The sequence below is a fragment of the Primulina huaijiensis genome, chromosome 11, assembly GCF_012295235.1.
Source record: "Primulina huaijiensis isolate GDHJ02 chromosome 11, ASM1229523v2, whole genome shotgun sequence".
Classification (NCBI taxonomy): Eukaryota; Viridiplantae; Streptophyta; class Magnoliopsida; order Lamiales; family Gesneriaceae; genus Primulina; species Primulina huaijiensis.
Window position 1 is genome coordinate 2,515,979 of NC_133316.1, and position 24,843 is coordinate 2,540,821.

General features: G+C 34.4%; 4 protein-coding genes across 6 annotated transcripts in view; 2 read left to right on the plus strand and 2 right to left on the minus strand.

The window, feature by feature from the left end:
* LOC140987744 (fasciclin-like arabinogalactan protein 21) overlaps nucleotides 1–891 on the plus strand; it is a 10,606-nt gene extending 9,715 nt beyond the window's left edge. The window contains exon 2 of the mRNA XM_073456392.1: nucleotides 407–891. Coding sequence (XP_073312493.1) covers nucleotides 407–763 — 357 coding nt within the window. The 3' untranslated portion in view covers nucleotides 764–891. The remainder of the gene's footprint in view (nucleotides 1–406) is intronic.
* Nucleotides 892–1,357: 466 nt separating this feature from the next.
* Nucleotides 1,358–3,806, minus strand: LOC140988183 (uncharacterized). Its single transcript, XM_073457159.1, has 7 exons — nucleotides 3,679–3,806; nucleotides 3,491–3,587; nucleotides 3,257–3,395; nucleotides 2,957–3,039; nucleotides 2,079–2,213; nucleotides 1,891–1,995; nucleotides 1,358–1,745 (listed from the first exon to the last, which is right to left on the minus strand). Exons 1-7 carry the CDS (start codon nucleotides 3,750–3,752, stop codon nucleotides 1,623–1,625), a joined length of 756 nt encoding a protein of 251 aa, XP_073313260.1. The 5' UTR covers nucleotides 3,753–3,806; the 3' UTR covers nucleotides 1,358–1,622.
* Nucleotides 3,807–6,182: 2,376 nt separating this feature from the next.
* LOC140988558 (4-hydroxy-3-methylbut-2-enyl diphosphate reductase, chloroplastic) lies at nucleotides 6,183–9,904 on the minus strand. The gene is made up of 10 exons (XM_073457561.1): nucleotides 9,523–9,904; nucleotides 9,166–9,362; nucleotides 8,253–8,432; nucleotides 8,023–8,154; nucleotides 7,825–7,899; nucleotides 7,641–7,746; nucleotides 7,463–7,557; nucleotides 7,049–7,234; nucleotides 6,618–6,704; nucleotides 6,183–6,525 (listed from the first exon to the last, which is right to left on the minus strand). Exons 1-10 carry the CDS (start codon nucleotides 9,782–9,784, stop codon nucleotides 6,460–6,462), a joined length of 1,386 nt encoding a protein of 461 aa, XP_073313662.1. The 5' UTR covers nucleotides 9,785–9,904; the 3' UTR covers nucleotides 6,183–6,459.
* A 6,445-nt stretch (nucleotides 9,905–16,349) lies between these two features.
* Nucleotides 16,350–20,271, plus strand: LOC140987170 (uncharacterized). Of its 3 annotated transcripts, none has more exons than XM_073455580.1 (9): nucleotides 16,350–16,541; nucleotides 16,633–16,795; nucleotides 17,154–17,242; nucleotides 17,887–17,950; nucleotides 18,653–18,730; nucleotides 19,141–19,217; nucleotides 19,309–19,375; nucleotides 19,453–19,560; nucleotides 19,996–20,271. In XM_073455580.1, exons 2-9 carry the CDS (start codon nucleotides 16,724–16,726, stop codon nucleotides 20,023–20,025), a joined length of 585 nt encoding a protein of 194 aa, XP_073311681.1. In that variant the 5' UTR covers nucleotides 16,350–16,541; nucleotides 16,633–16,723; the 3' UTR covers nucleotides 20,026–20,271. The 3 variants fall into 3 exon arrangements, with proteins under 3 accessions (XP_073311681.1, XP_073311682.1, XP_073311680.1); XM_073455581.1 differs by having other exon boundaries at nucleotides 16,639–16,795; XM_073455579.1 differs by having other exon boundaries at nucleotides 16,350–16,795.
* Nucleotides 20,272–24,843: the final 4,572 nt, after the last annotated feature.

Here is a 24,843-nt window from a genome sequence, read left to right on the forward strand (position 1 = left end):
GTTGAGTTTATTAATTAATAAATTAAATAAGGTGGGTATGTTTAAANGAAAAAAATTGGCCTCTTTGGTTTTTCTTTCCAAGGTTGAGCCGCCTCTCGTTTTAGTCTCCAACGTAAAATCTCTTCCAAATTTTTTAGTGCAATTTGGAAGAGGAACATACCATCCAGTCGTGGACTTGATAGGAAGATTTCATCGAAGAAAGTTCGTAGGGAATCAACAAGAGCTAATCCGTTTATACCGGATTAGTTGGAGTCCAGTGATTTAATTCACAAAAGTATAATTCTTTAAACATCCTATGCATGTTTAATTCCTGAAAACCATACGAGTGTCCAAAAGAATTATTTTGTTTTCAAAATAAAATAAAAATTTTAAACTTCCGCTGTGTTTGGGCACGTAGAAAACCGAGATCCAACAGCCTTCAACCACGATATTGCCGACTATGGACGTTGGAAACAACCTGGTGGTAACCACCGCCGGCGGAGGTGGATCCCTGGCACCGATGAGGATCAACTACGTGAAGATTACAAATATTGACCTGTTGCACAATAGCAGGATTGTGATCCATGGTATCTCCTCGGGGTTTCCGCATATGCATACTCCTTATCTACCGAACGATCAGAAGGGAGCGAGTTTCCCACAGATCGAACGGTCCAACTGCGATCACCCTGACGGAGAACGTGGGATATGCTTGGTGGAAGCTGCGGTGCCAGCTGGCATGCAGTCAACCTTTGATACTGAAGGTCACCATGTTTCTCAATTTTAGACTTGGCAACTGTATATAATTTGAGAGTACGTTACTGTATACTGTGTGGTGTGGGCTGGAGTTTTGTAAACCGAATGAAGTTTTGATTGCTTATTCCTCTCTGCAATAGCTGGGCAACTGAACAGAACAACGAGAAGGTGCGTCCAATCCACGAATAACTTTTAATTCTTACCTATTGCTTTTGAATTATTCCTACTCTCGCTAAAATAGTTTACGATTTACATTCTTCAAGAGAACGAAAATGATATTTTCCTCTTCGTTTTAGGTTCTCATACGATGTTGGTATTTGTATATGATTAACTTAATTACTGTTTAAAACAATATTTGGTTACAAGATCGAGTTCACAAAGATCCCTAAGTTTAACAAAGATTAAGGGTTCTATTAATTAATTCACAGCAACATTCATTTTTTATCCAGATTATGATGAAAATTAAAAGTTTTAAAAATAAACATGTAATATCATTAATTAATTTTTTTAGAAATTTTTTTTTATCGAAAAACGATGTATTGTCAACTGTGCGTGTTATGTTGTATTGAAGGATGAAGCAATTAAGATTATTCAATATTCAAATCCCGGATTAATTCAGTTACAAAAAAAAAAAAAAACACAATCATGAGTCGTCCCAGAAAAAAAGCACCAAGAAGATTGAAGAACATTTAAAATTCCATTTCCTTTCCACCATCTTGATGCAGATGATTACAGGACCCATACACACACGAAAGTAGTATCGATAGTTTGGACTCATAGGCACCTCCATATCTCCAAATGTAAGACTTGAAGTCAAATGAGAAGCCACGTTGTTATGATGGCACAGCAATCTTTTCGATATTTTCGATCTTCACCTTCAGCATATGATTTCAAATCCCATCTACATCTGTTCGAAACAAATAGTCTTCGTCGTCTAATTCCTCATGGAAAAGAGTTATTGATGGCACAGCAATCTTTTCGATATTTTCGATCTCATGTGATGATCTTTGGCCCTGAAAGATTATACTTGCTACTTAATACTTATCAATCACAAGCTCAGTTTGCATGCATGAAGAACTGTGAAAGACGTTATAAATCATAATTCAATGCCAAATGTTTCAGTTTAGCCAATCAGTACAGTATCTTAAAGGAACTAACCTTCTTCAAGATATAAATGAAATAATGAAATCCATCTCCGAATGTCCTCCATTCAAGAGACCACGTAAATGAGGGAGCATTAAAGAAAGGACGCCTGAAGTGAGGCTACAGAACCAAAAATCAAAGTTTCATTAGTTTTATTGTTATGGTGGGAAGTAGTGGGAGTCATTGAGTTCTTTTCTTTCTACCTGACCAAATGTGATGGAAATGAAAACACCGTGGGGTTTCAAAACTCGATGAACACCTTGGAGCATTGCCATAACCTTCTCTTTTGTTAGAGGTTCTGGGTTCCATGGATCACCGGAGTCAACAAACAATACATCCTATGCAACCAAAAAAAAAAAATTATAGAGGCTCCATAAAAATTTAAATTAATAAATAAAAACACACTCATAAAAACTCCCTTTAAATTACAAGTTTAGGGACCGTTAAGCATATTAGATGGGATGATCTAGAGTTGATAAAATAAGATATTTTACAGTTTGATTCTATGTGCCTCGCTCATCATATCCCATGTACCAAACGGCCCCTTGTACTCGTCTTTATCCAGTAAAATGAACAGTTAATGAGAAAAGAAGGGGGGGGGGGGGATATGGTGATGAAATTATCGAGAGGAGCCTAAAAAAACTTAACGCGTTCATGCTCTAATTTCACGTAGTCCAACTTGCTTAATATATTCATCCCTCCCAACCAAACCAATCCGATGAAGAACAGAATTTGATCGAGGAAACAAGATTATTCTTTCTGGTGGCTAAGCCAGAAACCAAAAATTCCAATTTTTTTGTTTCTTTGTTTTCTGTAATAATTAAAGCGGCGCAAAATCCATGATACTTACGCGTGGTACAGAAATATGTACGTGTGTATATATACACTTATACAAACTTAAAAAACTCTGATGGATTAATCGCCCCTGCCCGTTCCCTCTAGCTCTCACTCATTCATCCATTTTTTTCCTCATAAACCAAACCTAAAACAAATATTCCTAATTATCTAATTCTATCATTTACTACAAAAGAAAGAGAGGATGTTCTTCTATTGACTAAGCTGATCAATAATGCAACCTTACCATGGTTCCCTTCTCTATAACAACATCAAAACATTCATCTTCAAATGGCAGGTCTAACATGTCAGCTTCCAGTACTTTAATTTCTGATAACAACACAAGCCAAAATACCAACAACTTGAGAATTCAATCGCATCAACTATCAGGAACTAAATTCTTGTAATGCAGTCATTGAACATAAAAATAAACTTGTCATAAAAAACAATGAAACATTATCAATAAACAAAATCAAGAATTGGTTCAAGCCCTATGCCCTCAACTTAGTAGAAAAGATTTAAAAAATGAATCCAAGATAAGGAACACCTTTAAAGCCCTTTGAAGATAATCGTTGCTTCATCTTCTCCACGGCAACTGGAGACAAATCAATGCAGGTCAGCTCGGTAATTCCATCTCTATACAATTCTTCACACAGCTGAGAGTTCCCACAACCGACCTCCAATACCTATTTTATTGGTAACCCAACATTAAAAATCATTCCTTTTTTTTCCCCGGAAATAAGCTAGCGATTTCAGCAAATATATAAAACGAGAGATTCACCGAAGCATCGGACTCAATTTCTCGAAGAATAAGATCCCGGAAATGAGAATAGTCTTTGAACCATTCGTAATGCTCTTCCTCAGCAAATCTCTGGTCCCTAAACTTCAATATTTATTCACAGGCAACAAAAATGACTCAGTTAAGCTTGAAACAATTCTTAAGAAGTTACATGGAATTTCGCAGCTGACCAGTAGTGGCGGTCGAGGTACGCTGAAGCAGTGGCCGGAACGGCGTCGTATTTCTCAGGCTTTGACGCATCCATCTTTCAACGAAGGTCATTTCCGGAACGGTGAGTGGCTACATGCCTACATACCGTTTATCAATGGGCTTCCAAACAAAATATTAACCCAAATTTAACATGTGGCCCAATATAATTTCTTAAATGAGCCCATTAAGAATTGGAAAGCCCCATAGTCACGCAATAGGTGTGATTTTATGTAATATTGAATATGTTTGGTTGAAGAAACTCTTTTTTTAAAAAATAATAATAAAACATAGAATGTTTGGTTATAAAAATTGTTTTAAAATTAAATGGATGTTTTCTTAATCATTTGATTATATTTGTTTTAAATTATTTATTGATCCAATCTTTGATATTTTTAGAGAGTTTTAAAAAAATATTATAATGTTTACTGAGAATTCATTATAAAAACATACCATTTAGTTTATTATTTAATTTATTAATTAAACCATATAAACCAAAACCAAACTAAACAAATCGTCGTACAAGAAAACAAAGCCAAACATAAAATAAAATGGTTTGTCTTCATATTAGAAATTTGAAAAACGAAAACTAAACCAAACCGATCACGCCCCACAAAAAAATTCTTTCGGAACTGTCGCCACAAAAAATGATTAAAACCGAAGACGTCGGAGTTAAACTGTGAAACGCCGGCGACATACATGAAGCCGAAGTTTTCGAAGTTGCATGGAAAACAATGGTGTATGGTGACATAAATACCTATGATCTTTGAAAACAAATTATAATAATAAAATTTTTATCAAGGTCGGAATTGAACTAATTAGTTAACTCAAAGTATTTTGTGTTTATATTAAAATTAATATTCAAATGTATGCTTTATTTTAGATAATTTAACAGTTTAATGATAAATGTATTGTGGAAAAAAAATAAAAAATAAAAAAATAGACTGTAATTTTAATAACACGTAAATTAATAGTTTTTCGTCAGGAGAATAGAATGAATAGTTTGAGGAATTTTTTCTGTGTAATATGATGGTACTTTTGTCAAATAACTTCAAAAATCCAAACATTTATGGGAAACCAAATATTAAATTAGTCTTTAAGATTTTTTTTTTTATAAAAAAAATAGCATTCCATGCATGCTCCTTTGTCTAAAATAGTAAATTTATGTCAGATAATTTAATATTTTAGAATGCAATAAAAGTGAGAAACATTGTTGATTGAAAGATATTAAATTGAAGAGAAAACCTGGTATTATTTTACATAATAATTTCCAAATATTTATCAACTGTCTTTATTTAAAAGAGAGGAGTTATTTTTTGGAAAAAAAAAATAGTAACAAATGATCTATTTTGTGGATAAAATGGAACCGTAATTTGGTCACGCAAATTGTCACAGTCTGTTTTCACGTTTAATCTTAATTTTTGTCATCATCAAGTCAACACTAATAAATGAGCATTAATTTGAATTTTTAACTATATCTATCGGCTATAATTCAACCGGGCGTAGTCAAAATAATGGAATACAAGATAACGTTCATAATTAATTAAGTTTATTAATTACTTACCATCAAAACAATACATTAATCAATATGAAAATTAAGGCAATATTTCTTGCTGGATTCTCCGGTCTCCAAATAACAGCAGTAATAATTAATTTTGAAGTCAACCTACAATAAAAAAAACCTTCAAGCCTTCAATTTTGGCAACTTCTTCATGACTTTAATAATTTATATATGGCAAGATTTGAGACCGTTTTGTTTGACTCAAAAATAAAAATTCACAAGCTGTATCCAAAAAAACAAAATGCGTACTAATCGATTATCACCTAATACTTTATAATATTAGATAGGAAATTTATGATTTTGTCATTTTCCGTCGGAATTTTTTCGATGTAAGTGACTACGATGATGATGATGATGGGTCGGTAGATACAATTTAATTGCAATTCTGGTCTTGCTCTGTTAAAAATTATGATTTCGTCTCAGGTTTTAAAATTGAAAATCGATTTTTAACTACACCAATTTACAGACCAGGAGTGTATGTATCCTTTTCATCTCTCAGTTGATGTTGTACTATCAATGAAAATAGTTTGAACTCATTTTCTTCCGGAAAAGTATTGAAATAAGGTAAAAACTTGTGTGAGACGGTTTCACGGATCGTATTTTGTGAGACGAATCTCTTATTTGAGTCATCCATGAAAAAATATTATTTTTTATGCTAAGAATATTACTTTTTATTGTGAATATCGGTAGTGTTGACCCATCTCACAGATAAAGATTCGCGAGACCATCTCATAAAAGACCTACTATTGAAATAAATAATATCGGCTAAAACAAATTTTGTAGCCAAAGAACCAAGAAGAAACAAGTATTTAGTTCATTCACAATTTTAAAAATTTATAGAGACGTACTGTTTGTTTCTCTTGTATTTTAAGTTTGCGCCCCATTAGCCCAACACAGATCTTTATATCACAACATAAAAACACCAAATTGAATTGTTTGAAGCACAAAAGTAACAAACTCGGGCTTTCCATAACAAGGAAGCATGCCGCAGTTATCTCTCACAAATACAAATTAAAGAGTGCAGGTACTTTTTTTTATCAGTGAATAAAACTACACATAAACATATATAAACATACATATATATGTATTCGTTCAACTGCGAATAGTTGGACAATAACTCGTTCCTCCATACCTCTGCTAACCAAAATATAAGCTCTTACGAGTAGCTTCCCAGAAAATCAACGTGATACTGGTTAAGTATGGTTTATGCTAATTGCAGCAATTCCCCGCGCTTTATCTCAAAAATTTTCGCTAGGACGTCTTCAACAGCCTAGCAAAAAAACATTTAATGCCCACGAAGAATAGATCAGCTGCAGCCCACAATCTTTCAAAATTCTCGAGAGTTGAGCAAACTTAGGTTACCTTATCAGGCGTCGATGCACCAGAAGTGACACCGATTGTGATAGGACCGTCTGGTAGCCAGTTCTCTTTCTCTACCAACTCACCATGCTGTCAAATGCAACTTTAAAATGTTAGAAATAAAAGAACATAATTTGTTATTAGATTTGATTGTTTTAGTTTATTTTTATATGAGCTGGTAATAATTTAATTATTGTAAGAAAGATTTCCTACCATATCTATCCACCATTTTCACCTACATAAATAAGTGATGATTGTAATCTAGATTAAGACACACCAGTAAAAATTTAACTCTTTGTTCATTTTGTCATGGGTTTAGGCTTTGATTAAATCTTAAGTTATGCATTCTCTCACTAAATTTGAACATAAAACATCAAAGAATGTCTGTGCACCAGATGGATGATAACGAGATCGAATGGTCAGTAGAAGCGTACATTTAACTTGTAACTTATTTTGTTTCCGGGACCTATCCTTTTCTCGCTGTCGACCCAGTAAGACGGGATTCCACGCTCCTCTGCAATTTCTTGAAGATGCGAAGTGTTGCTTGAGTTCCAACCACCAACGACTAGTATAAGATCCAACTGCTCATCAACCAGTTTGAACATGGCATCTTGCCTCTCCTAAACACAACGGCTAAATGTCAGACAAGAGCACCGAACTGAATGGTTAAAGGACAATCATAAGCATTCTGTACTGTGTTTCACACACACACACACACACACACATATTCATAAATCAAGTCACCAAAACAGAGTCGCTAGAGATAAAAACTCTACGGTTCTTCAAAATCATATCAAGGACAAAAAAGTAGGTATGATATATTTAGAAAAAGGAGATAAAGAATTTACTTGAGTTGCATCGCAAATAGTATTGAAACTTATGAAATGGTTGTTAAGATTTTCCACTCCAAACTTGCGCATCACAGTTCTCTCGACTAATTTTCCTGTACGATAAAAGACCAACATCAATTCACATGCCACACAATTCTAACATGTTGAGAAACTAAGACACTGGTTTGTAACTAACCAATCTCCTCTGTTTCACCCTTCAACATCGTTGTTTGATTTGCAACACCAACTTTTACGAGGTCTATGTCTGGATCAAAACCCTTGGACACAGCATATTTAAATTTCTGCAAAGGAAACAATCTCTTCAAATCTGAATACAGAAAATAAAGTTCAACTTCGGCAGCATAAGATGCCCAGCTTACCTCAAGAAACGCATCCTTGGATGACGAGGATCCATCAAGCTCGCCATTCAAAATATAATCACATACATATGTTGCCTGTAATTATCACAGCATTTCTAAAGTCACAACCACATGTAAACTACTTCTACACCAATATTTTTTAATTTCTCCGTGATCGAAAAAGAATATAGTTAAAATGAAGCACAAAATTAAGCTTACCTCTGCCATATTCTTTACAATGACATACTTCCCAGCAAAAGAAGCAGTTGCAATAGTCTCTTCGTGAGAGTATTTACCATGGATAATTGACGTATACTCTCCCTTCTTGTGCTTTTCGACCGAAGTCCAAACCTGTAAAAAACAAAAGTTTAGAACTCGGGAGAGAGAGACACAGTTTGTTTTGGATAAAGATGATCAATAGAACAAAAAATTTTATAGTAAAAAAGTACCTTCGACACCCATGGGCAAGTGGTGTCAACTATTTGCACATTTTTATCATTCAAAACCATCATCTCATCTACAGCAGCTCCAAAAGCAGGAAGAACAACAACATCCTCCTTGTTAACAACATCAAATTGTTTTTTTCCATTGTCGACAGGAACATTTTTCACGTCCATCTCTTCAAGCTTCTGTTGGTAGAAAGTCAAATAGCCAAATTACTAGTAGTTATTATCTTAACTCAGTTTTCCCAAAAATCGAGTTCACAGGAGGTGACCCAAAACTAATGCAACCCATGAATAAGCCAAGAATCAGGGAATCTATTCTGGATTTATATTTAAGAATACCCATGTAACTCGGTCGAGCATTAGGCAACATAAGCTAGCTAAGCTAAGACCAACTTAATGAAATACATGGAATTTGCATGCCAAGAAGTTTGAATCCGTGACCCGAATTTGGTACCATGTAAGCAACGAATTTCGCAAAAATCAGTGTACAGGAGATGTGATCCAGCAATTATAATTTTTCCCTTTGATAGTTATTAAGTTTTATTTCTTTCTACAGATGATTTTACAATAATAATAAAAAAATAAGAAAAAGGAATTCACTCAATATTTTTATACCAATATTACTACATATCACAACGCATCAAACACAAAAAGAATCTTGAACAATTCAAGCACCCCAAAAATGTCCCTCGACGTTGATTTTGTTGGTTCAACGTGATTGCCATCAAGTAACCACTAAGGCAAAAAATCACAACCAGAAATTGAAAATGAGGGGGGAAAAGAGTGATTCGGAAAGGTTGACCTTAAGAACTGACCACATTTGGTGATATTTACTTTCAAGCACTCATTCATATCAAATGACACTAAATTTTGTACCAAAAGCCATTCTGCAAGTAAGAATTCAAGGAAAAGAAACCTGATTAACAGTGGGGTTGTGAATAATTTCGTTAGTGATCCAAATCTTCTCGTTGGGGAACTGTTTTCTAGCTTCGTACGCAATCTGGACAGCTCGCTCAACTCCCCAGCAAAATCCATAGGCTTCTGCAAGCTTCACGGTAACATTCCCCCAGGTGTACTTGTACCCATTCTCCTTCAATTTTTTAATGGTATCGCCTGAAATACTCCAAAAGCTTGAATCAATACGAAATCTAGGTAAATTACACAATAGAGCTGAAGTAAATCAGGAACAAAAAAAACACTTCCCACCATCTTTCATCAGAAACAGTAAGAGCATGAATTAATGCAAAATAAAGGAAATTTCAACGCCACATACTGGTGTATTCTTGACCCATTCGCTCGAGAGTCTCCTCTTTATGCCCAAAACCCTTGCGATTGTAATTCTTGCTCCTAGTCAAGTTGTGGCGAAACACCTTCGCATCAAACTCCGACTCCACCGAGGCGGAAGACGAAGGGGCAGCTTCCCCTGAGGCGGTGCACCTGACGAATGCCGGCTTCCGTTGCCGGAATATTTTTGTGTCCGGCGAGAAGAGGTCGGCACGGGAGGAGATACGAGAGAACTGCATAGAGATCGCCATAATGAGGTTGCAGTTGTCTCAACGCGCACGTTAGAGAGAATGCAAAAAATGTGCAGAGTTATCAGGTTGGTGTGTAGTGTTCCTGTGGCGCAATATAGCTCTGGCTGCGCTCGTGATCCTTGAATGGCATTTATTTATACTTGCTTTGTTTGGATAGCGTATTCAATTTGGCGCTGTCCTATTTTGAAGATTCAGCATTGCACCAAATTTGATGCTCATATAGTAAGTTTTTTTGTGAGACGGTTTCACGAATTTTTATCTATGAGAGGGGTCAATCTTATCGATATTTACAATAAAAATTAATACTTTTAGCATTAAAAGTATTACTTCTTCATGGATGATCCAAATAAGAGATTCGACCCATGAAATTGATCCGTGAAACCGTCTCACAAGAGTTTTTGTGCTTTTTTAAATCGAGACGCATAATATAAACCCTATTAAATTTTTTAAAAAAAAACATTTTTAAAAACAAAATAAGAAAATTAATTACAATATAACGTTAATTATTATGAAAGGTAGATTCTATGTATAGCTATCTTCAAATTAATAATACAATATCAAAATTGACTTCTTAGGAGACGGACATATCGACTTTTTTAAGGTGGAAGAATAATTTGTTATAATTCGATCTCAAAACGAAACATTGTCTTGAATATTGGATTTTGATATCAAATGAATTATAGATAATGGATCGAACGATCTAGTAAGAAGAGTTGTTTATTGTTAGTTACAATGTTTGATTTTATATTTATTTTTAAAAAAGAAATATATAAATGTAAATGGTATATTTCTTTACCGGGCCATTAATTACAAATAAATTATGTTGAAAATGTTGATTATTGTTGCCATCGAACTCAAGCACGGCAATTTCTAGATAGCAACCGGAGAAAATGTTAAATAAATAGGCTAAAGCTGTTCAAATATTAAGGTCAGTGATTTCGGCAGTAATTGGTAAATTAAGTTTTTGAATTTTTTTATAATTTTATTGGCATACTTTTTATATCAAATTTCGTATTTTTAAGTTTGTAGTTGGTTATGGTTTGTTTTTTCATTAACAATTACTGATGGAATATAAACTTTTAATAGTTTATCTACTAATTATGAGTGCATTTTTTGGATGAGTAGGTCTTTCATAAGACGGTTTCACGTATCTTTATTCATGAGACGGGATCAATCATATCCATATTTACAATAAATAGTAATATACAATATCTATTTCACAAAATTGACCCGTGAGATCGTCTAACAGGAGTTTTTGTGTTTTTAGATTTGAAAAGGGATGGAAAACAATGGGGATAATACTATTTTTGTCCCTATAATTTATTGGTCTTTTCGATTATTGTCCAATTTTATACATACGAGTCACAAATACTTAACTCAGCCGATATGAGAAATCTTTAAAACATATCTCTCACGCTCATTGATGAACAAATGAAGTTTGAAATTTACAAGTCTCAATGATTTAATCCAACTTATATGAGATATCTAACACACTTGTATTACTCTAAAGGAAACATTTCCGATTCAAAACCCGATTAAAAAAAGAACAAATAATGTGCATAGCACACATATGTACCTACCATGTTTGATTTCAGTGAATTGAAGACCAAACATCTGACGCAAGTGCGAGTGATTTCAGCGCAACTCTTGATTCCTGGTTTGGTCTTCATGAGTTTCCTCGCATTTTCCATGTATTGTTTATTGTTTAATCAAATGTAATTATATTTTAATAGCTGATTAGTATTATTCTTCGTATTCTTACATTGTTCTTATTTTCAATTTTCTTCGTAGTTTGATTAGTTCTAATCAAAATATATATATTTAGATAATAGTTGTAATCGATTTATATAATACTTTGCAGGAATTGTAGCAAGGACCACTTATCATTTTATCAGAAGTTATAGCTTGTGGTAATGAAACAAATCAAAATTTTTAAGTTATATAGCAATTCAAGCGTCGCATATAAATCACTCTCCTGACATGAACAATTATTAATATTTACTAATTTAACAATTGCAATCTTTGTAATGAAAACCGAATGCTTGATATTAGATTTGATATCAATTATAAAATTGAGTATTTTTCATTTTATCAAAACTCAATTGATGTTGAGAAATTGGGTCTTGTTGTGTTGCCATATGAAAGGATAACTCCAACATGTTTTTTTTTTTTTTTAACATTTCATAAATTTTCAAATTTTAATATATGTTTATTTTCTTATATACTAATAATTAATAGAATATATTTGTGGCGCGAACACAAATATTAAAATAACTATCTTGTTCTAATATAATTTTTTTTTTCCAAAATATGATACAAAACAAAACCTTAGGCCATCTCCAAATATAAAATCTATTTTGGTACAAATTTTACACTAAAATAGTGCTATTTATGCACCAAATACCACATCCATCTCTAACCCGTTTACTTCAAATCTTACACCAAAAATAATATTCTAGAAATATTCCTTTTATTTTACATATATTAATTATAATATTTTATTTCATATATTTTTAATTATGACTAATGTTTATATTATATAATCAATATTATATTATTAATAAATTTAAATAATAATATTTATGTTTATAATTTAATTATATAATATAAATTATATTATAATATAATATGAATTAATATATGAAAATTATTTAAATTGAAAAATATAAATACAAATTCAAATATAATACATATACAACTTCAAATATAATAAAAATACAACTTCAAACATTTGAATGACTATATTCATTTCACAAATGATCAATTAAAACATTTCATAGTGCGAAGTGAGCATCTTTGTATTAAATTATATTATAATCATTAAATCAAATTATTTCTTAATTATTAATAATTAACATAACTCAATAAATAAATAATTATTTTTAATTATTATGTTTAGATATCTCATTACTGAAATAATAAAAAAAAAAATTTATTACTATTTAAATAATATTTATATTTAAAAATAAATAATAAAATTAATACATATTTATAATAATTAAAACAAAAAAAATGCCTCTGCGCCAAATTGGAGCATAGGCTATCCCAAATTTGGCGCAGAGGTGGAGGCTGCGCTATTTTGGCCATTGGAGCAAACCTTTGCAACAAATTGGTGTTAGGCTCTTCACTAGCCGGACTCCAGCAGAGGAAATCCCATCCAGGAAAATATTTCCCCGAGCCGCCGAAGGACTTGACAGATATAGCCCGGGAACAATCAACTTCGGGAAGACAAACCGGCTTCTTGGGTAAACCCTAGAACCCCCTCCTCAGTGTCACTAAGGATAACATGTTCAGGGTCAGCAAAGGCTTTCCTCTTCCCAGGCGGAGAAGGAATTGGTCCTCTGATTGGGACAAGGTTATTTTCTTTTTTATCGCCCACCCTCAGGCCTCCCGAGCTTCAATCACATGGGCCTCATAAATTTTCTTATATTCTTCGGCCGCTTTCTTGGCTAGATATTTCTTCTCAGGGCTACCAACTTCTTCTTCTCAGGTGCCCATCTCTAAGCAAAAGCTTCTTTCATCTCGAGATTGTCTTCCAAAAATAAAAAAAATAAGGGTTAGAAGCAAAACCCAGAGAAATGGTGAGAAAAAAGTGAAGCATGAAAGGAAAATGTACCAGGTTGAGAATCCATTCATCAAACTTGTCAATCACCTAGTCCATGGGATCTTCAGCCCAGGTGCCCAACCCGTAGACTAATTAGATTCTCCTCCAAGATAAAGGTAGATGAGGAAATTTATGCCCTTCCACGAGATCTTGGCTCCGGACATAGGGCTCTTAGGTCTTATAGTCACCGTGGAGCTCAGGTTGGGCAAGTACTTTGGATAGAAAATAGAGCGAGCAAGCCAGATCAGAAGGAATTCGCATGTAAAAGTGCTGACCTTTCCAACCTTTAAGGAAAAAAATATCATCAAGGAAACAGCTATTCTGTCAGTCAGTTAGGTAGCTACAATTTGCGACGGTTTTTCAAGTGTTGTGATAGCTACAATTTGCGACAGTTTTTCAATAATCTTCGCTAATGGTATTTATGTATTTAGCGACGATTTTTTTATAAATTTCGTCGCTAATTTTAGCGACGGAAATTTTAGCGACGGTTTGGCATGATTTCCGTCGCTAATTTTTTCAGTAAAATAAAAAAAAATTACTTTTAATAATTTAATAAATATAAAAAAACTCACAATCTTACTATGCTAACAATATTCTCGATCTTAAAAATTTACCAAAAATTAAAGCGAAAAAATTTACCATGAATCGAAACTAAAATCGTGTAAGGGAGAAAAATTTTAAGTGTTGTGAAGTGGTGTGGAAGAAAATGGACCGAGAATGAGGATATTTATACACAGTTTGCGACGGTTTTTTGATTTAACCGTCGCTTATTTATCTAACCGTCGCTAATTTAAAATTTGCGACGGTTTGTTTTCAATCTCCAGTAAAAACCGTCGCTAATTTTAAATCGGCGACTGTTTTGCTTAAAATCGTTACAAAAATTAGCGACTGTTATACAAAAACCGTCGCAAGAAAAATCGTCACTAATTTTAAATCGACGACGGTTTTGCTTAAAACCATCGCTAAAATTAGCGACGGTTATACAAAAACCGTTGCAAGTTTTAAATTTACCAAACCGTCGCTAAATTTAGCGACAGGTTTGCAAAACCGTCGCAAAATTTAATATTAACAACAAATTTTATTAAAAAAAAATTTCAAAGACAACGATTTTTAAAACCGTTGTCTTCTACCATATATAAACAATAAGAAAAGGCAACGATTTATGTAAACCATTGTCATAGACCTAAGAAAACGAGTTGAAAGACAACGATTTAAATAAACTGTTGTCTTTGACCCTTTACAAAACACATATAGACAACGGTTTTTAAAAACCGTTGTCTATCGTAGCTTTAAAAAAAATGCTAATAGACAACGGTTTTTAAAAACCGTTGTCGTAGCCCAAAAAAAACGTTCATAGACAACCCGTTGTTGTAGCTATATCAAAAACAACGGTTTTAAAGAGACTGTTATCTATGAGCTGATTTTTTTAGGCTACGACAACGATTTTAACAAAAACCGTTGTTAAAAGTAAAAACACAACGGTTTTAATAAAAACCGTTGTCTTTGATGTGTAGTTGAATGCATATTTTCTTGTAGTGCTAGTTCAAAGTGACCCGGAGAAAACGGGCCACCTCGAGATAGAAGAGAGAAACGGGGAACCAAAAACTGCTACTAACTTGATCTCGGAAGAATGTGTAATAGCCTTGTGGGAGATGGTCATGTCGGTCCAAGGGGTCGAGAATAATGATAGAGTAATTAGAGAGGAATGACCCGAGGTCACGAATGTCCTCGACAGCCTCGGGATGCAGCCATAATGGAAAACCATGGAGCACCCGAGGCCCCACTCCTCTCGGAAGGATTAGAAAATGGTATTGAGGTTTTGGCTTTAGAAGTCAGTTTCACTTTCCTTTTTATCCTTTTTCCAGGCACTAGAGAGTCTAGCAGCCTGGTGGGAAAGTGTGGATTTTTTAGATTTTTTGGAGGGAAAGGCATAAATGGGGTTTTGGAGGTGGCATAAGGAATGGCAGGGAAAGTGGAAGGGTTAGAATCAGAATGCAATGCGGCAAACTCTATGTTTGATGAACTACAAGATTTCGCACCCGAGGTAGAAGAATTAGAATTAGACATGTTTTGAAATGAAACTTACAAGTATGGAAAAAGATAAAAAGTGGTCGGAATACTGGAAACGGACTCTTTTGAGAAGAGACGATACGCCGGAATCGCTAGAGCAGAAGTGCATAAATCCGAGAATGCAAAAGTGCGAAGTGATGGAAGGCGGTCGGTATTTATAGGCATGAGAGGAGTAATCTAGATCGTTGACCTTGCGATAGGCGAACAAACAAGATGTATCTCGAAAGTTGAACCATGTCACATGCTAAAACGAAATTCGGGTCGGATAGGTGAAGTGCTTCTGACATGACACATATCTTTTCAACTTCTAGGGCTTATGTCACCCTTCCGTTAGCCTTAGAACGACTAAAATTCAAAATTTAAATGTTCTCTCGCCTTAGTACAAATCTGACCACTCGGGACAACGAGTAGGAATCTAGTCCGACTATTTAAAAAGAGAGTAGTGATACCCTGGAAAGGTCCCGAGTCATCCTTGGACTCAGGCAGAGGAAGAAAGACCAGGATTTCAGAGCCGTTCCTAGGAAACCAATAAGAGATCGGGTGGAAGCCATCTCAGGCAAAGAAAGAGTGTCCTATTTTTAAAACATTCCGAACATACAGCAACCCAGTAAGCTTGTCATGCAACTACCTATTTATACAAGCTCAGACCCATAATATCAACTGGGCAATGGCTAAGTCAATTGATCGTGGACTCTGTCCACTAATAATCAAAGATCATGTTTCCTTCCACATTCTCCGATCTTGTTGAAACCAAGACGTGGGTCGTGTCTTCACATCACGGCCACTAGTGGTCACGACTCTCCGACAAAAGAAAAATTGGAGAGTTCACTATTCGTTGTCTCTAGCACTCTATATATTTACATATACATTCTTTCTTCCAATTCGTGCATACTTGAGCACTAACCTTTCTCGTCCTCACATAGGAACAGACTATCCAACTCGAGTTCATTTTGCTAGATCACCAGCACATACCACCCAGCTTATCCAATTTTTCTCGAGCAGCATCATTCCTCTCTAGAGGACTATTTCTTCGATCGACCATCAAGAATCTACCATTGTCGCTGACATTTTACAGCCTCAAAGGTTGTGGCTTGTGAGGAATAAGGCGGTGGCATACTTATCCAGATCTTTGATCCAACTGCTTAATTTTTATTAATTAAATCGTAAATTGCAGCAACAGATTTAGCTTACGATTCCCACGGCAAACTCAAGCCCACAATCGGGATTGCCAAAATTCCCGTTACTGTGTATCATCATTTGTAGAGATGATAGGAACTGGGAAAATGAAGCAATATTCGAACCTACTCGCTCGACCCCTCAGCAAAGGCAAACAAGAGGTTTTTCGTTTTTCTTTTTCTAAATTATTCAGATCTTCATTTTGTTTATTTCTCACAGACTCTTTGTTACAATCTCATGGACCCATTTTGATACTCTTAGCGATTTTTGTCTGTAATGATAATTGAAGGGTTTTTAGCTAACATTTCTAGAACCCAATATTTTGTTGAATTTTGAATTATAGTGAGATGGTTTTACAATTAATTTGTTGAAACCACACCAATTTGAGATTAGATTTAACTATTTAAGTGGGGACTTCGCTGACAATGAATGAGATTCATGTGGTGAATTTGCTAGCAACGGGTCTAATTATCTAATTGCATTGTTGGTGATGATTAATGATGAGATGATTTTTTGCAGGTTACTCTGAGTGCATTTGCATTCTTGTTTTCGGAGCTTGTTCAGTATAATCAGACTCAAGTAGACAACATAGCAGAATTGGAACGAAGGTGACTGATGTCTACTGGTCAATCTATTGTATAGATTTTGGATCATGCTATCTCCATATATTCAAATTCAAGGATATTGCTATATTTATTATCGAAGTGCAAAGGGTGTTTACAATGCCAAAAACAAGAAATAATCTTTAAGCTATTTAGAGTTATTGTATGGCTCATGGAAAAGGCTTGTACCTTATCAAAAAAAAGTCACTAAAGCATTTGAATAGCATAAGATTCTACACATTTTATAACCCGTGAACAATGATATGAAATTATTATTATCATACAACTACACAACCGGACACGAATAACAACTCCATCATGTTTCACATTGCATTGCAATTGCATTCCCCACATTTGAGGCTTGTTTCTCGTGCCTTAAAGGTGCACCACGGTGTGTGCTTTATGGGTGTGCCTTGAGTCTTGGCGCTTGCTGTGAGTGCTTTGATAACCATTTATTTACCCACCTCTTAGGGGTTCATGAGTGAGGAGTTAGAATTTAGCCTTGGGATTGACATTATCTTTATGATGGTTAATGGCTTAAGGCAGTGATCCTTTTTATGTTGAAAGTTTAAAATGGGATATTTCCTTGATGTTTATTTTATTATTTGTTTATGGTTGATGGTATTATTGATGTGTTTCCTGTGTATCAGGTTAGAGGATGCTGGCTGTGCTGTTGGAACCAGGGTTCTGGAACTTCTCTGTCACAGGGAGAAGGTGGTGAACTTTATCTCAACCTGTGATTTGTTTCCGATCTGGAACAATAGGTTGCCTTTGTAGTTTGTATGCCCATGAGCTGTATAATTTAATTCTTTATATATTCTTGGTCCATGTCTGCACGTTGACCCTCCATATGTAAAAACCTTCTTCAATTTAAGATAATTGCAGTTGTAGGATTTTTCGAGTGTAAAGGAAAAAGTACCTTGATGTTGATTGATGTAGAAATTGTTTGCGAACAATTCGCTTCTTCTTCCGTATCCTTTTCAAGCCAAAACAGTTTTTAGCGTTCAATCTCCATGAAGAATTTTTTTTGCATGATGCATTTAGGATATGGAATTTTAAGTTTGAATTGATTTATTTGTATTTAAATTGCATCCTGTAAGTTGTCCAGTTTTTGCTGAAAGTATCTGAGGATGTTCAACCCAAACCTTTTAAAATGTATAAAAATTAAACTTTGTGCTTGTGTCTTGAAATAAGGTATTCTTCCTTTCTGGCTCTATTTCTTGGAAAATATACTTGTTTTAGTTTAGACTTTCGTGATTTTCTGACTTCATGAGTTTGAAAATGAGCATTCATTTGCCTATGAAAGTTTTACATTTGAAATGATTTTGCAACCTTCTTGTTGGCATCTGCCATATGCAAACAATTTTTAACATTAAAGGATTCATACCATTTTGTTATATTTTCGTGTCTCTGTAGGGTAACACAAGGGAAACACGGCTATTGGGTATCTTGTCCTTCATACACAGTACAGTGTGGAAGGTTTTGTTTGGAAAGGTTGGTGACAATATGTTTTCTTCTAATCATGCATCTCTTTCTGGGGGACACATATTACCCTTCGGAGAGCATTATTAATGTCCCCTCCATCTTGTGGATAAGACACTATAACATTTAATGAATCATTAGATTTTGGGCCAGTTCAAGTGGTGGAGTGGTTTATTTCCTGTAACTTGGTTCTAAGGTTTGAGCCATGCCGTGAATGTTCTAAAAATAAAAACTTAACATTGAATTTGTTCTTCTCATTCTCTACCCATTGTGATAATACTCCAGAATTGATTTTATCAGATGATTACAAAGAACTTATTAGTATTGAACATAACAAATTAAGCTGTAGCAAATCGTACAAATTAATTTGTATCAACAAACTCGTGTCTTGAATATCAGTTTTTACTTTACTTGAATATCAAGTGGCCGATTCTCTGGAAAAAGGCACGGAGCATGAAGATGAGTACATGATAAGTGAGAAGGAACTTCTTGTTAACAGGTTATATTCATTTGTGTACGGATTCGTTTTCTTATTATCTTTATTTTATAATCCTTTACAATTTCCTTCTGACATGATATTTACTCTGTAGATTTATTTCAATACCCAAAGATATGGGAGCATTTAACTGTGGAGCCTTTGTCGCTGGGATAGTGAGGGTACTTACCACATTGATTAATTAATTTACAATATTTTAGGGCAGAAGCTCTAATAGCTTGTTTTTTCCATCTTGAAGGGAGTACTCGACAATGCAGATTTTCCAGCTGTAGTCACAGCTCATTTCGTACCCGTTGATGGGCAACAACGACCAAGAACAACCATTCTGGTTAAATTTGCTGAAGAGGTATTTCTGACTACACAATCTTGTTTTCATGTAGCATATCATTGTTGATCGCCTATGATAACGGTATGTGTACTGGGTACGCATTCATCCTTCTAGCTTGGTGTATTTCCACATACATCACTGGTTACGACTCCAGCTAAAAAAATTTTAAAGTTGTAGTTAAGTTTCATTAAGTATTTTAACCTTCTGATGTGAATGATGTGAAAATGAACAATTATTTTCTACTATAAGGAGTCTATCTTACTAAAAGTCCTCTGTTTCAACTTTAATGGTAAAGAACGAGACAAATCCATAGATGTACTTGCATATGGCCGATACTAGTATCCAGTTTACTTTCATATTTGTGCATAAATAACAAACCAACCTAATTCATTGCCGGTTGCTCTTCAGCTTTCTAAAATATTTCTCAAATTCTTCAATTTTCTTGCTTTTCAGGTGCGACGGAGAGAAGCAAGATTAGGCTGATGAAGCTTCTCGATTCCGATATCATCATTCCATTTTTCGATCTAATGAATTACCCGAGAAAATGTGTCAAATATTAGCTATTGGCTTGCAGTTTTCTCCTATAAACTCTATCTATGAGGTTTTTTTTCTTCTCTTGTTTTTCCCGCAATGTTGGCATGAAGCATGATATGAGGATGAGATGATTGCTGAACACTGAGTTGTGAAATTCTTGGGGGCGTTTCAATGAAATGAATTGATTGAGATGGAGGAATTTGATTTGATACAGATTGAAAATATATGTCGATGATTTCAAATATCTAAGTGATACCTTAGGTTGCATTTGAATTGGATTATTTAGATTGGAGAAATGAGAACGAATGGCTATGGGATTCTGAATGTTTATCGTTTTTGGAACATAGACCATTTCATGATGGGCTAATTGGTTAACTGCAGTCAATCTGCAACAGATATATTAACTGTGATCAGTTTAAATCATGCTTTAATTTACCCATTTTTCGCTTGAAAAACCAAGGTCCAAGAGTACATCGACAATGTGAAATAAGTCAGTAGGAGTTCTAAACAACCTCACTCCAGTGGCAAGAATACCGCAATCTGCTCCATTTCTGGCAACCAATATAGGATCAATGTTATGTTATGAGCCCGACGGGACCGTTTATGTACCATAAATCACATTATAAAAATTTCATGATTTCAGAATCATTAAACATCTCTAACATATGTAGGCACAGCTTCATTTGTAAGAAGGGATTATATACAAAAGGCCATGATATTTTTATTCAAATTATTGTATGATTTGAGTCAAATGTCGAATGTAATAAGGACTCGTGGAAACCAATTTGTACCAAACAAATAGTGCCCGAGTCAAGTGAAAATAACCATCTCGCGTGGTAGTTTCTTGCCTGCCTCCTTGTGTTCCGGTGCTCACAAAGAACCCGGCAGGAACACCGGCGAGCTTCTGCTCCCTCCAAAACACCCCAATCGAGTCGAAAAACACCTTCATCTGCCCCTGCCATTCTCCCGTATCTCGTCGGTAACCCGAACAAAAACCCATTCGCCTCGACCAATTCCTCTGCCGAAATCACCGGGATTTCATCATTTTTCGGTGGCACTTTCATTCAGGGTTCGCCGGAACGGGAACGGTGAGCGCCATTCTTCGACTATTTAGCGGCGATGCGGAACGGAACAGCTGAGCGGAACGGAAATATGTGCAAGCTTTCAAGTGATTTTCGAAATTGGTATGCAGTTAGAAAGAGAGAACGCAATAACAATGTGGCCAAAAAAAAAAACTATCTGAATGATGCAGGTAAGACTAAGGGACATGTTGTTTGGTTGAAAAACACCTTCTCGAGGCAACCATTTGGTGAAAAGACGAAGGGACGCACGCACAGCTTCGTAGCGCAGATTTCCAGAAAGGCTCGCGCATATGCGCGCGAAGAAAACAGCAAGTCGCGTGCGTGTGCGCGGATTCTGGGCCCGCATATGGGCGGCTTCTTCTGTAAAATGCTCTCACATGCGTGCTGGCTTCTGTTTTTCGGGGGTATGTGCTTGTCAACAAAATTATTTTCAAATAAATTTTGTCCAAAAAGATTAATACGGTCAAAAAACCTCAGCACACCACACCGCGCCGAGCCGAGCAAGGCTGGCGCACGTGTGTTTAATTCACCGAGACCTAGCCTAGCAGCGTGTCCCCCCTTCCAAAAACTTCGGTACCTCTTTGGGCCCAAACTCATAACACAAACTTTGAGTTATTAAGGAAAACCAAACTTGGCTTATTTTCCAACGTCAGACAACTCTCACTCCCTTTTTTATTGACCCATTTTCATTTATCCAACACACATATTTTATTTTTTTAGTATGATGTAATTTATATTTAAATTTTTTTACCAATTTTTTGAATTTATTAATTTTTTTATACAAGCGTTCCGCAACATAACATTGGAACTGGAACAGTAGTTGCCGTTCCAAGCACCGCAACCGTTCCGGCGAACCATGCTTTCATTTGATCCACAAAGCTTGTGGTTCCCAAGTCAAGTTGACATTCTTGATGTGATCATTATCAAGAAAAGCAAAATCGGCCATTAATGAAGTGAATTACTTGAAGAAAATAGATGAATGTTTCTCGCTTGTAAAATCTTGTTGATTGTTCCGATTAAAGTAACAAGTGCAGAACAAAGTTATTCAAAGTTAAAACTCATCAAAACTTTTATCTGATGAACCATGGCACAAAAAAAATTTAATTAATTGATTATGTTATCAATTGAGAAAGAAATTATTGAACAACTTGATTATACATACTTATTAGTACTTTCATCTCTAAAATTATAAGGAGAGTTATTTTTTAATGATTATTTTGAGTATGCTTGATCTTTTTATTCGTTTATTTTTTTACATTATCTTTAATGTAATGATTTAATTTTAAAAAAAAATTGTTATGGAACTAAAAGAATATGAACACATATAATGATCAATGGGGCTTTTTTAAAAGTTAGACTCAAACTCAAAAATTGTTAAAATCGACTCTTCTATCAACAGAACCAAAAATGAAAAAAAAAAGTAATTTACAAGATTACAAATAAAAATTTATCGTTAACAAACCGAAATAGGGAAAAAAAATGAAAATTACATCACAAAAAATTTAATTTTCCTCAATCAAAATTTTTGTGGCTTCATTTTTAAATCTGGAAGTGTCTAATGACGATGATAGAAGCGTCTACAAAATTACAAAGCTTCCTGTATAACTTGATATCATGGCGTCGTTGATAATTCTTTGCAGAGACATTACAAAATTCTCACTGCTCGTACCCAACTTTGAGCATGATAAATATATTGTCTCTAAGCTTTCTGAGTGTGTGTGTGTATATATTTGCTATAACTTCACCACCGAACTTAAATTGGTATGGATCCAAAAAGGCTTTACAAAATAATAGAAATATGGAACGATGGACTTACGGATTTATCATAAATTTAAAACTTTTGTGTCAGATAAGTCACAAGTGATCCAATTATTCGACACATGTTTTAGCAATTATGCGCGGGACTTTGCAGAACTTTTATGATAAAACTTGAAATCTAATATTATGTTAAGATTGGAACTTGAACCTAACTCAATCCCAAACGCTAGCTCAAGATGAGAGGATTGTCCAAGTTCACATATACAACTCTAAAAGATTTTATCTAATCGATGTAAGACAACTAACAATTGTTCTTTTTCAAAATAAAGAAAACAAAATCTTATTTTATTATATATATTCAATTCGATCTCGAATTCGAACTCGAAAACTATTGGATTGCAAGTACTGTGGCTAGTCAGTTACTTCACTAGTACTAGTCAGGCAACTAAACTCATGTAATGTTTGGTTGTAAGGACAAAAGTAAAGACCCATTGAGATAATGAAAAAAAAATTGGTGGAGATGAAAGAAAATGAAGTTTGTGGATGAAAATGATTCGAAGGTTGCTTTCATCTCACACAAACGTAGCTTTTCAAATCTGTGGCTGCGAACGATCTCTAAAAAATCTCCTGACTTTTCATGTTGCGTTGATAGATTTGGAGTATTAATTATTATTATATATCATATTTTATATTCCAGCTGTAGTTTTGTAGACCAAACCAACCATTGTCATTAGCCCAAATCCTTTATAAACCGCTCGTTCACTTGTGCGGACCCCTTTTCTCGTCACTCGACTTTTGTTGCTCATGGATAATATCTCAACGATTGTGGCATATGCGTCTTTGGTGAGACGGTCTCACGAATCTTTATATGTGAGACGTGTCAATTCTACCGATATTCACAATAAAAAGTAATATTTTTAGCATAAAAAGTAATATTTTTCATGTATGACCCAAATAAGAGATCGGTCTCACAAAATACGATCTGTGAGACCGTTTCACACAAGTTTTTGTCCGATGTGTATGGATATTAACATAAACCAATTCATCTATTGGATTAAGAAAAATCGAAATAAGACACTTTGACGAGGTCATTTGCATTTACATCTCTCGTATTTTATGTATTTGATATTGATATCTTTTATCAATTGTAAAAGTTATAATATGACGATGAAGGTGAATGCCAATCAAATATATAGGAGAGATGCATACAAATCACAACTTTGACGGTTGTGAGTATTGACTAGTTAGATTTACTTGTAATTAGATTTGGATGTGATTAAAACAAACTTTTCCTTTGATAAAATAACTATTTTGGTGTGGTCACTTCAAAATTACAATTATCATACTTAATTTTTAATTAATTTACAAATTATTTATTTGATAAATTATCCAATAAAAATGAAAACAACATATTTTTAAATTAAATAGTTTTAAATAATTATGCTGAATAACTTGAAAACAATTTTTTTTAAAAAAATAAAAGAAGTCAGAGTTGAATAAAAATAATAATTATATAAACATGCAATTTGTGTATACGATCGCTATTATATATATCAAAATCCGACTAAAATTTAATGATGAAGTGGTTTCTAGGCGACTTCTGTTGCTGCTAAACATAAATAATTTATTAATATTATAAAAATTGATGGTGTGCCCTTTTGTAATAATTTTTATAATTAATATCATATGATCGTTTAAACTTAAACAAAATTGAAATACTTTTATAAGCCAGCAGACATAGATGGGCAATTGGTTGTCAGTTGTCAACCCTCCCCCTTTCCCCGATATTTTGTCCTGAACAAAAACTTGTGTGAGACGATCTCACGGATCATATTTGTGAGACGGATCTCTTATTTGGGTCATCCATGAAAAAGTATTACTTTTTATGCTAAGAGTATTACTTTTTATTGTGAATATGGGTAGGGTT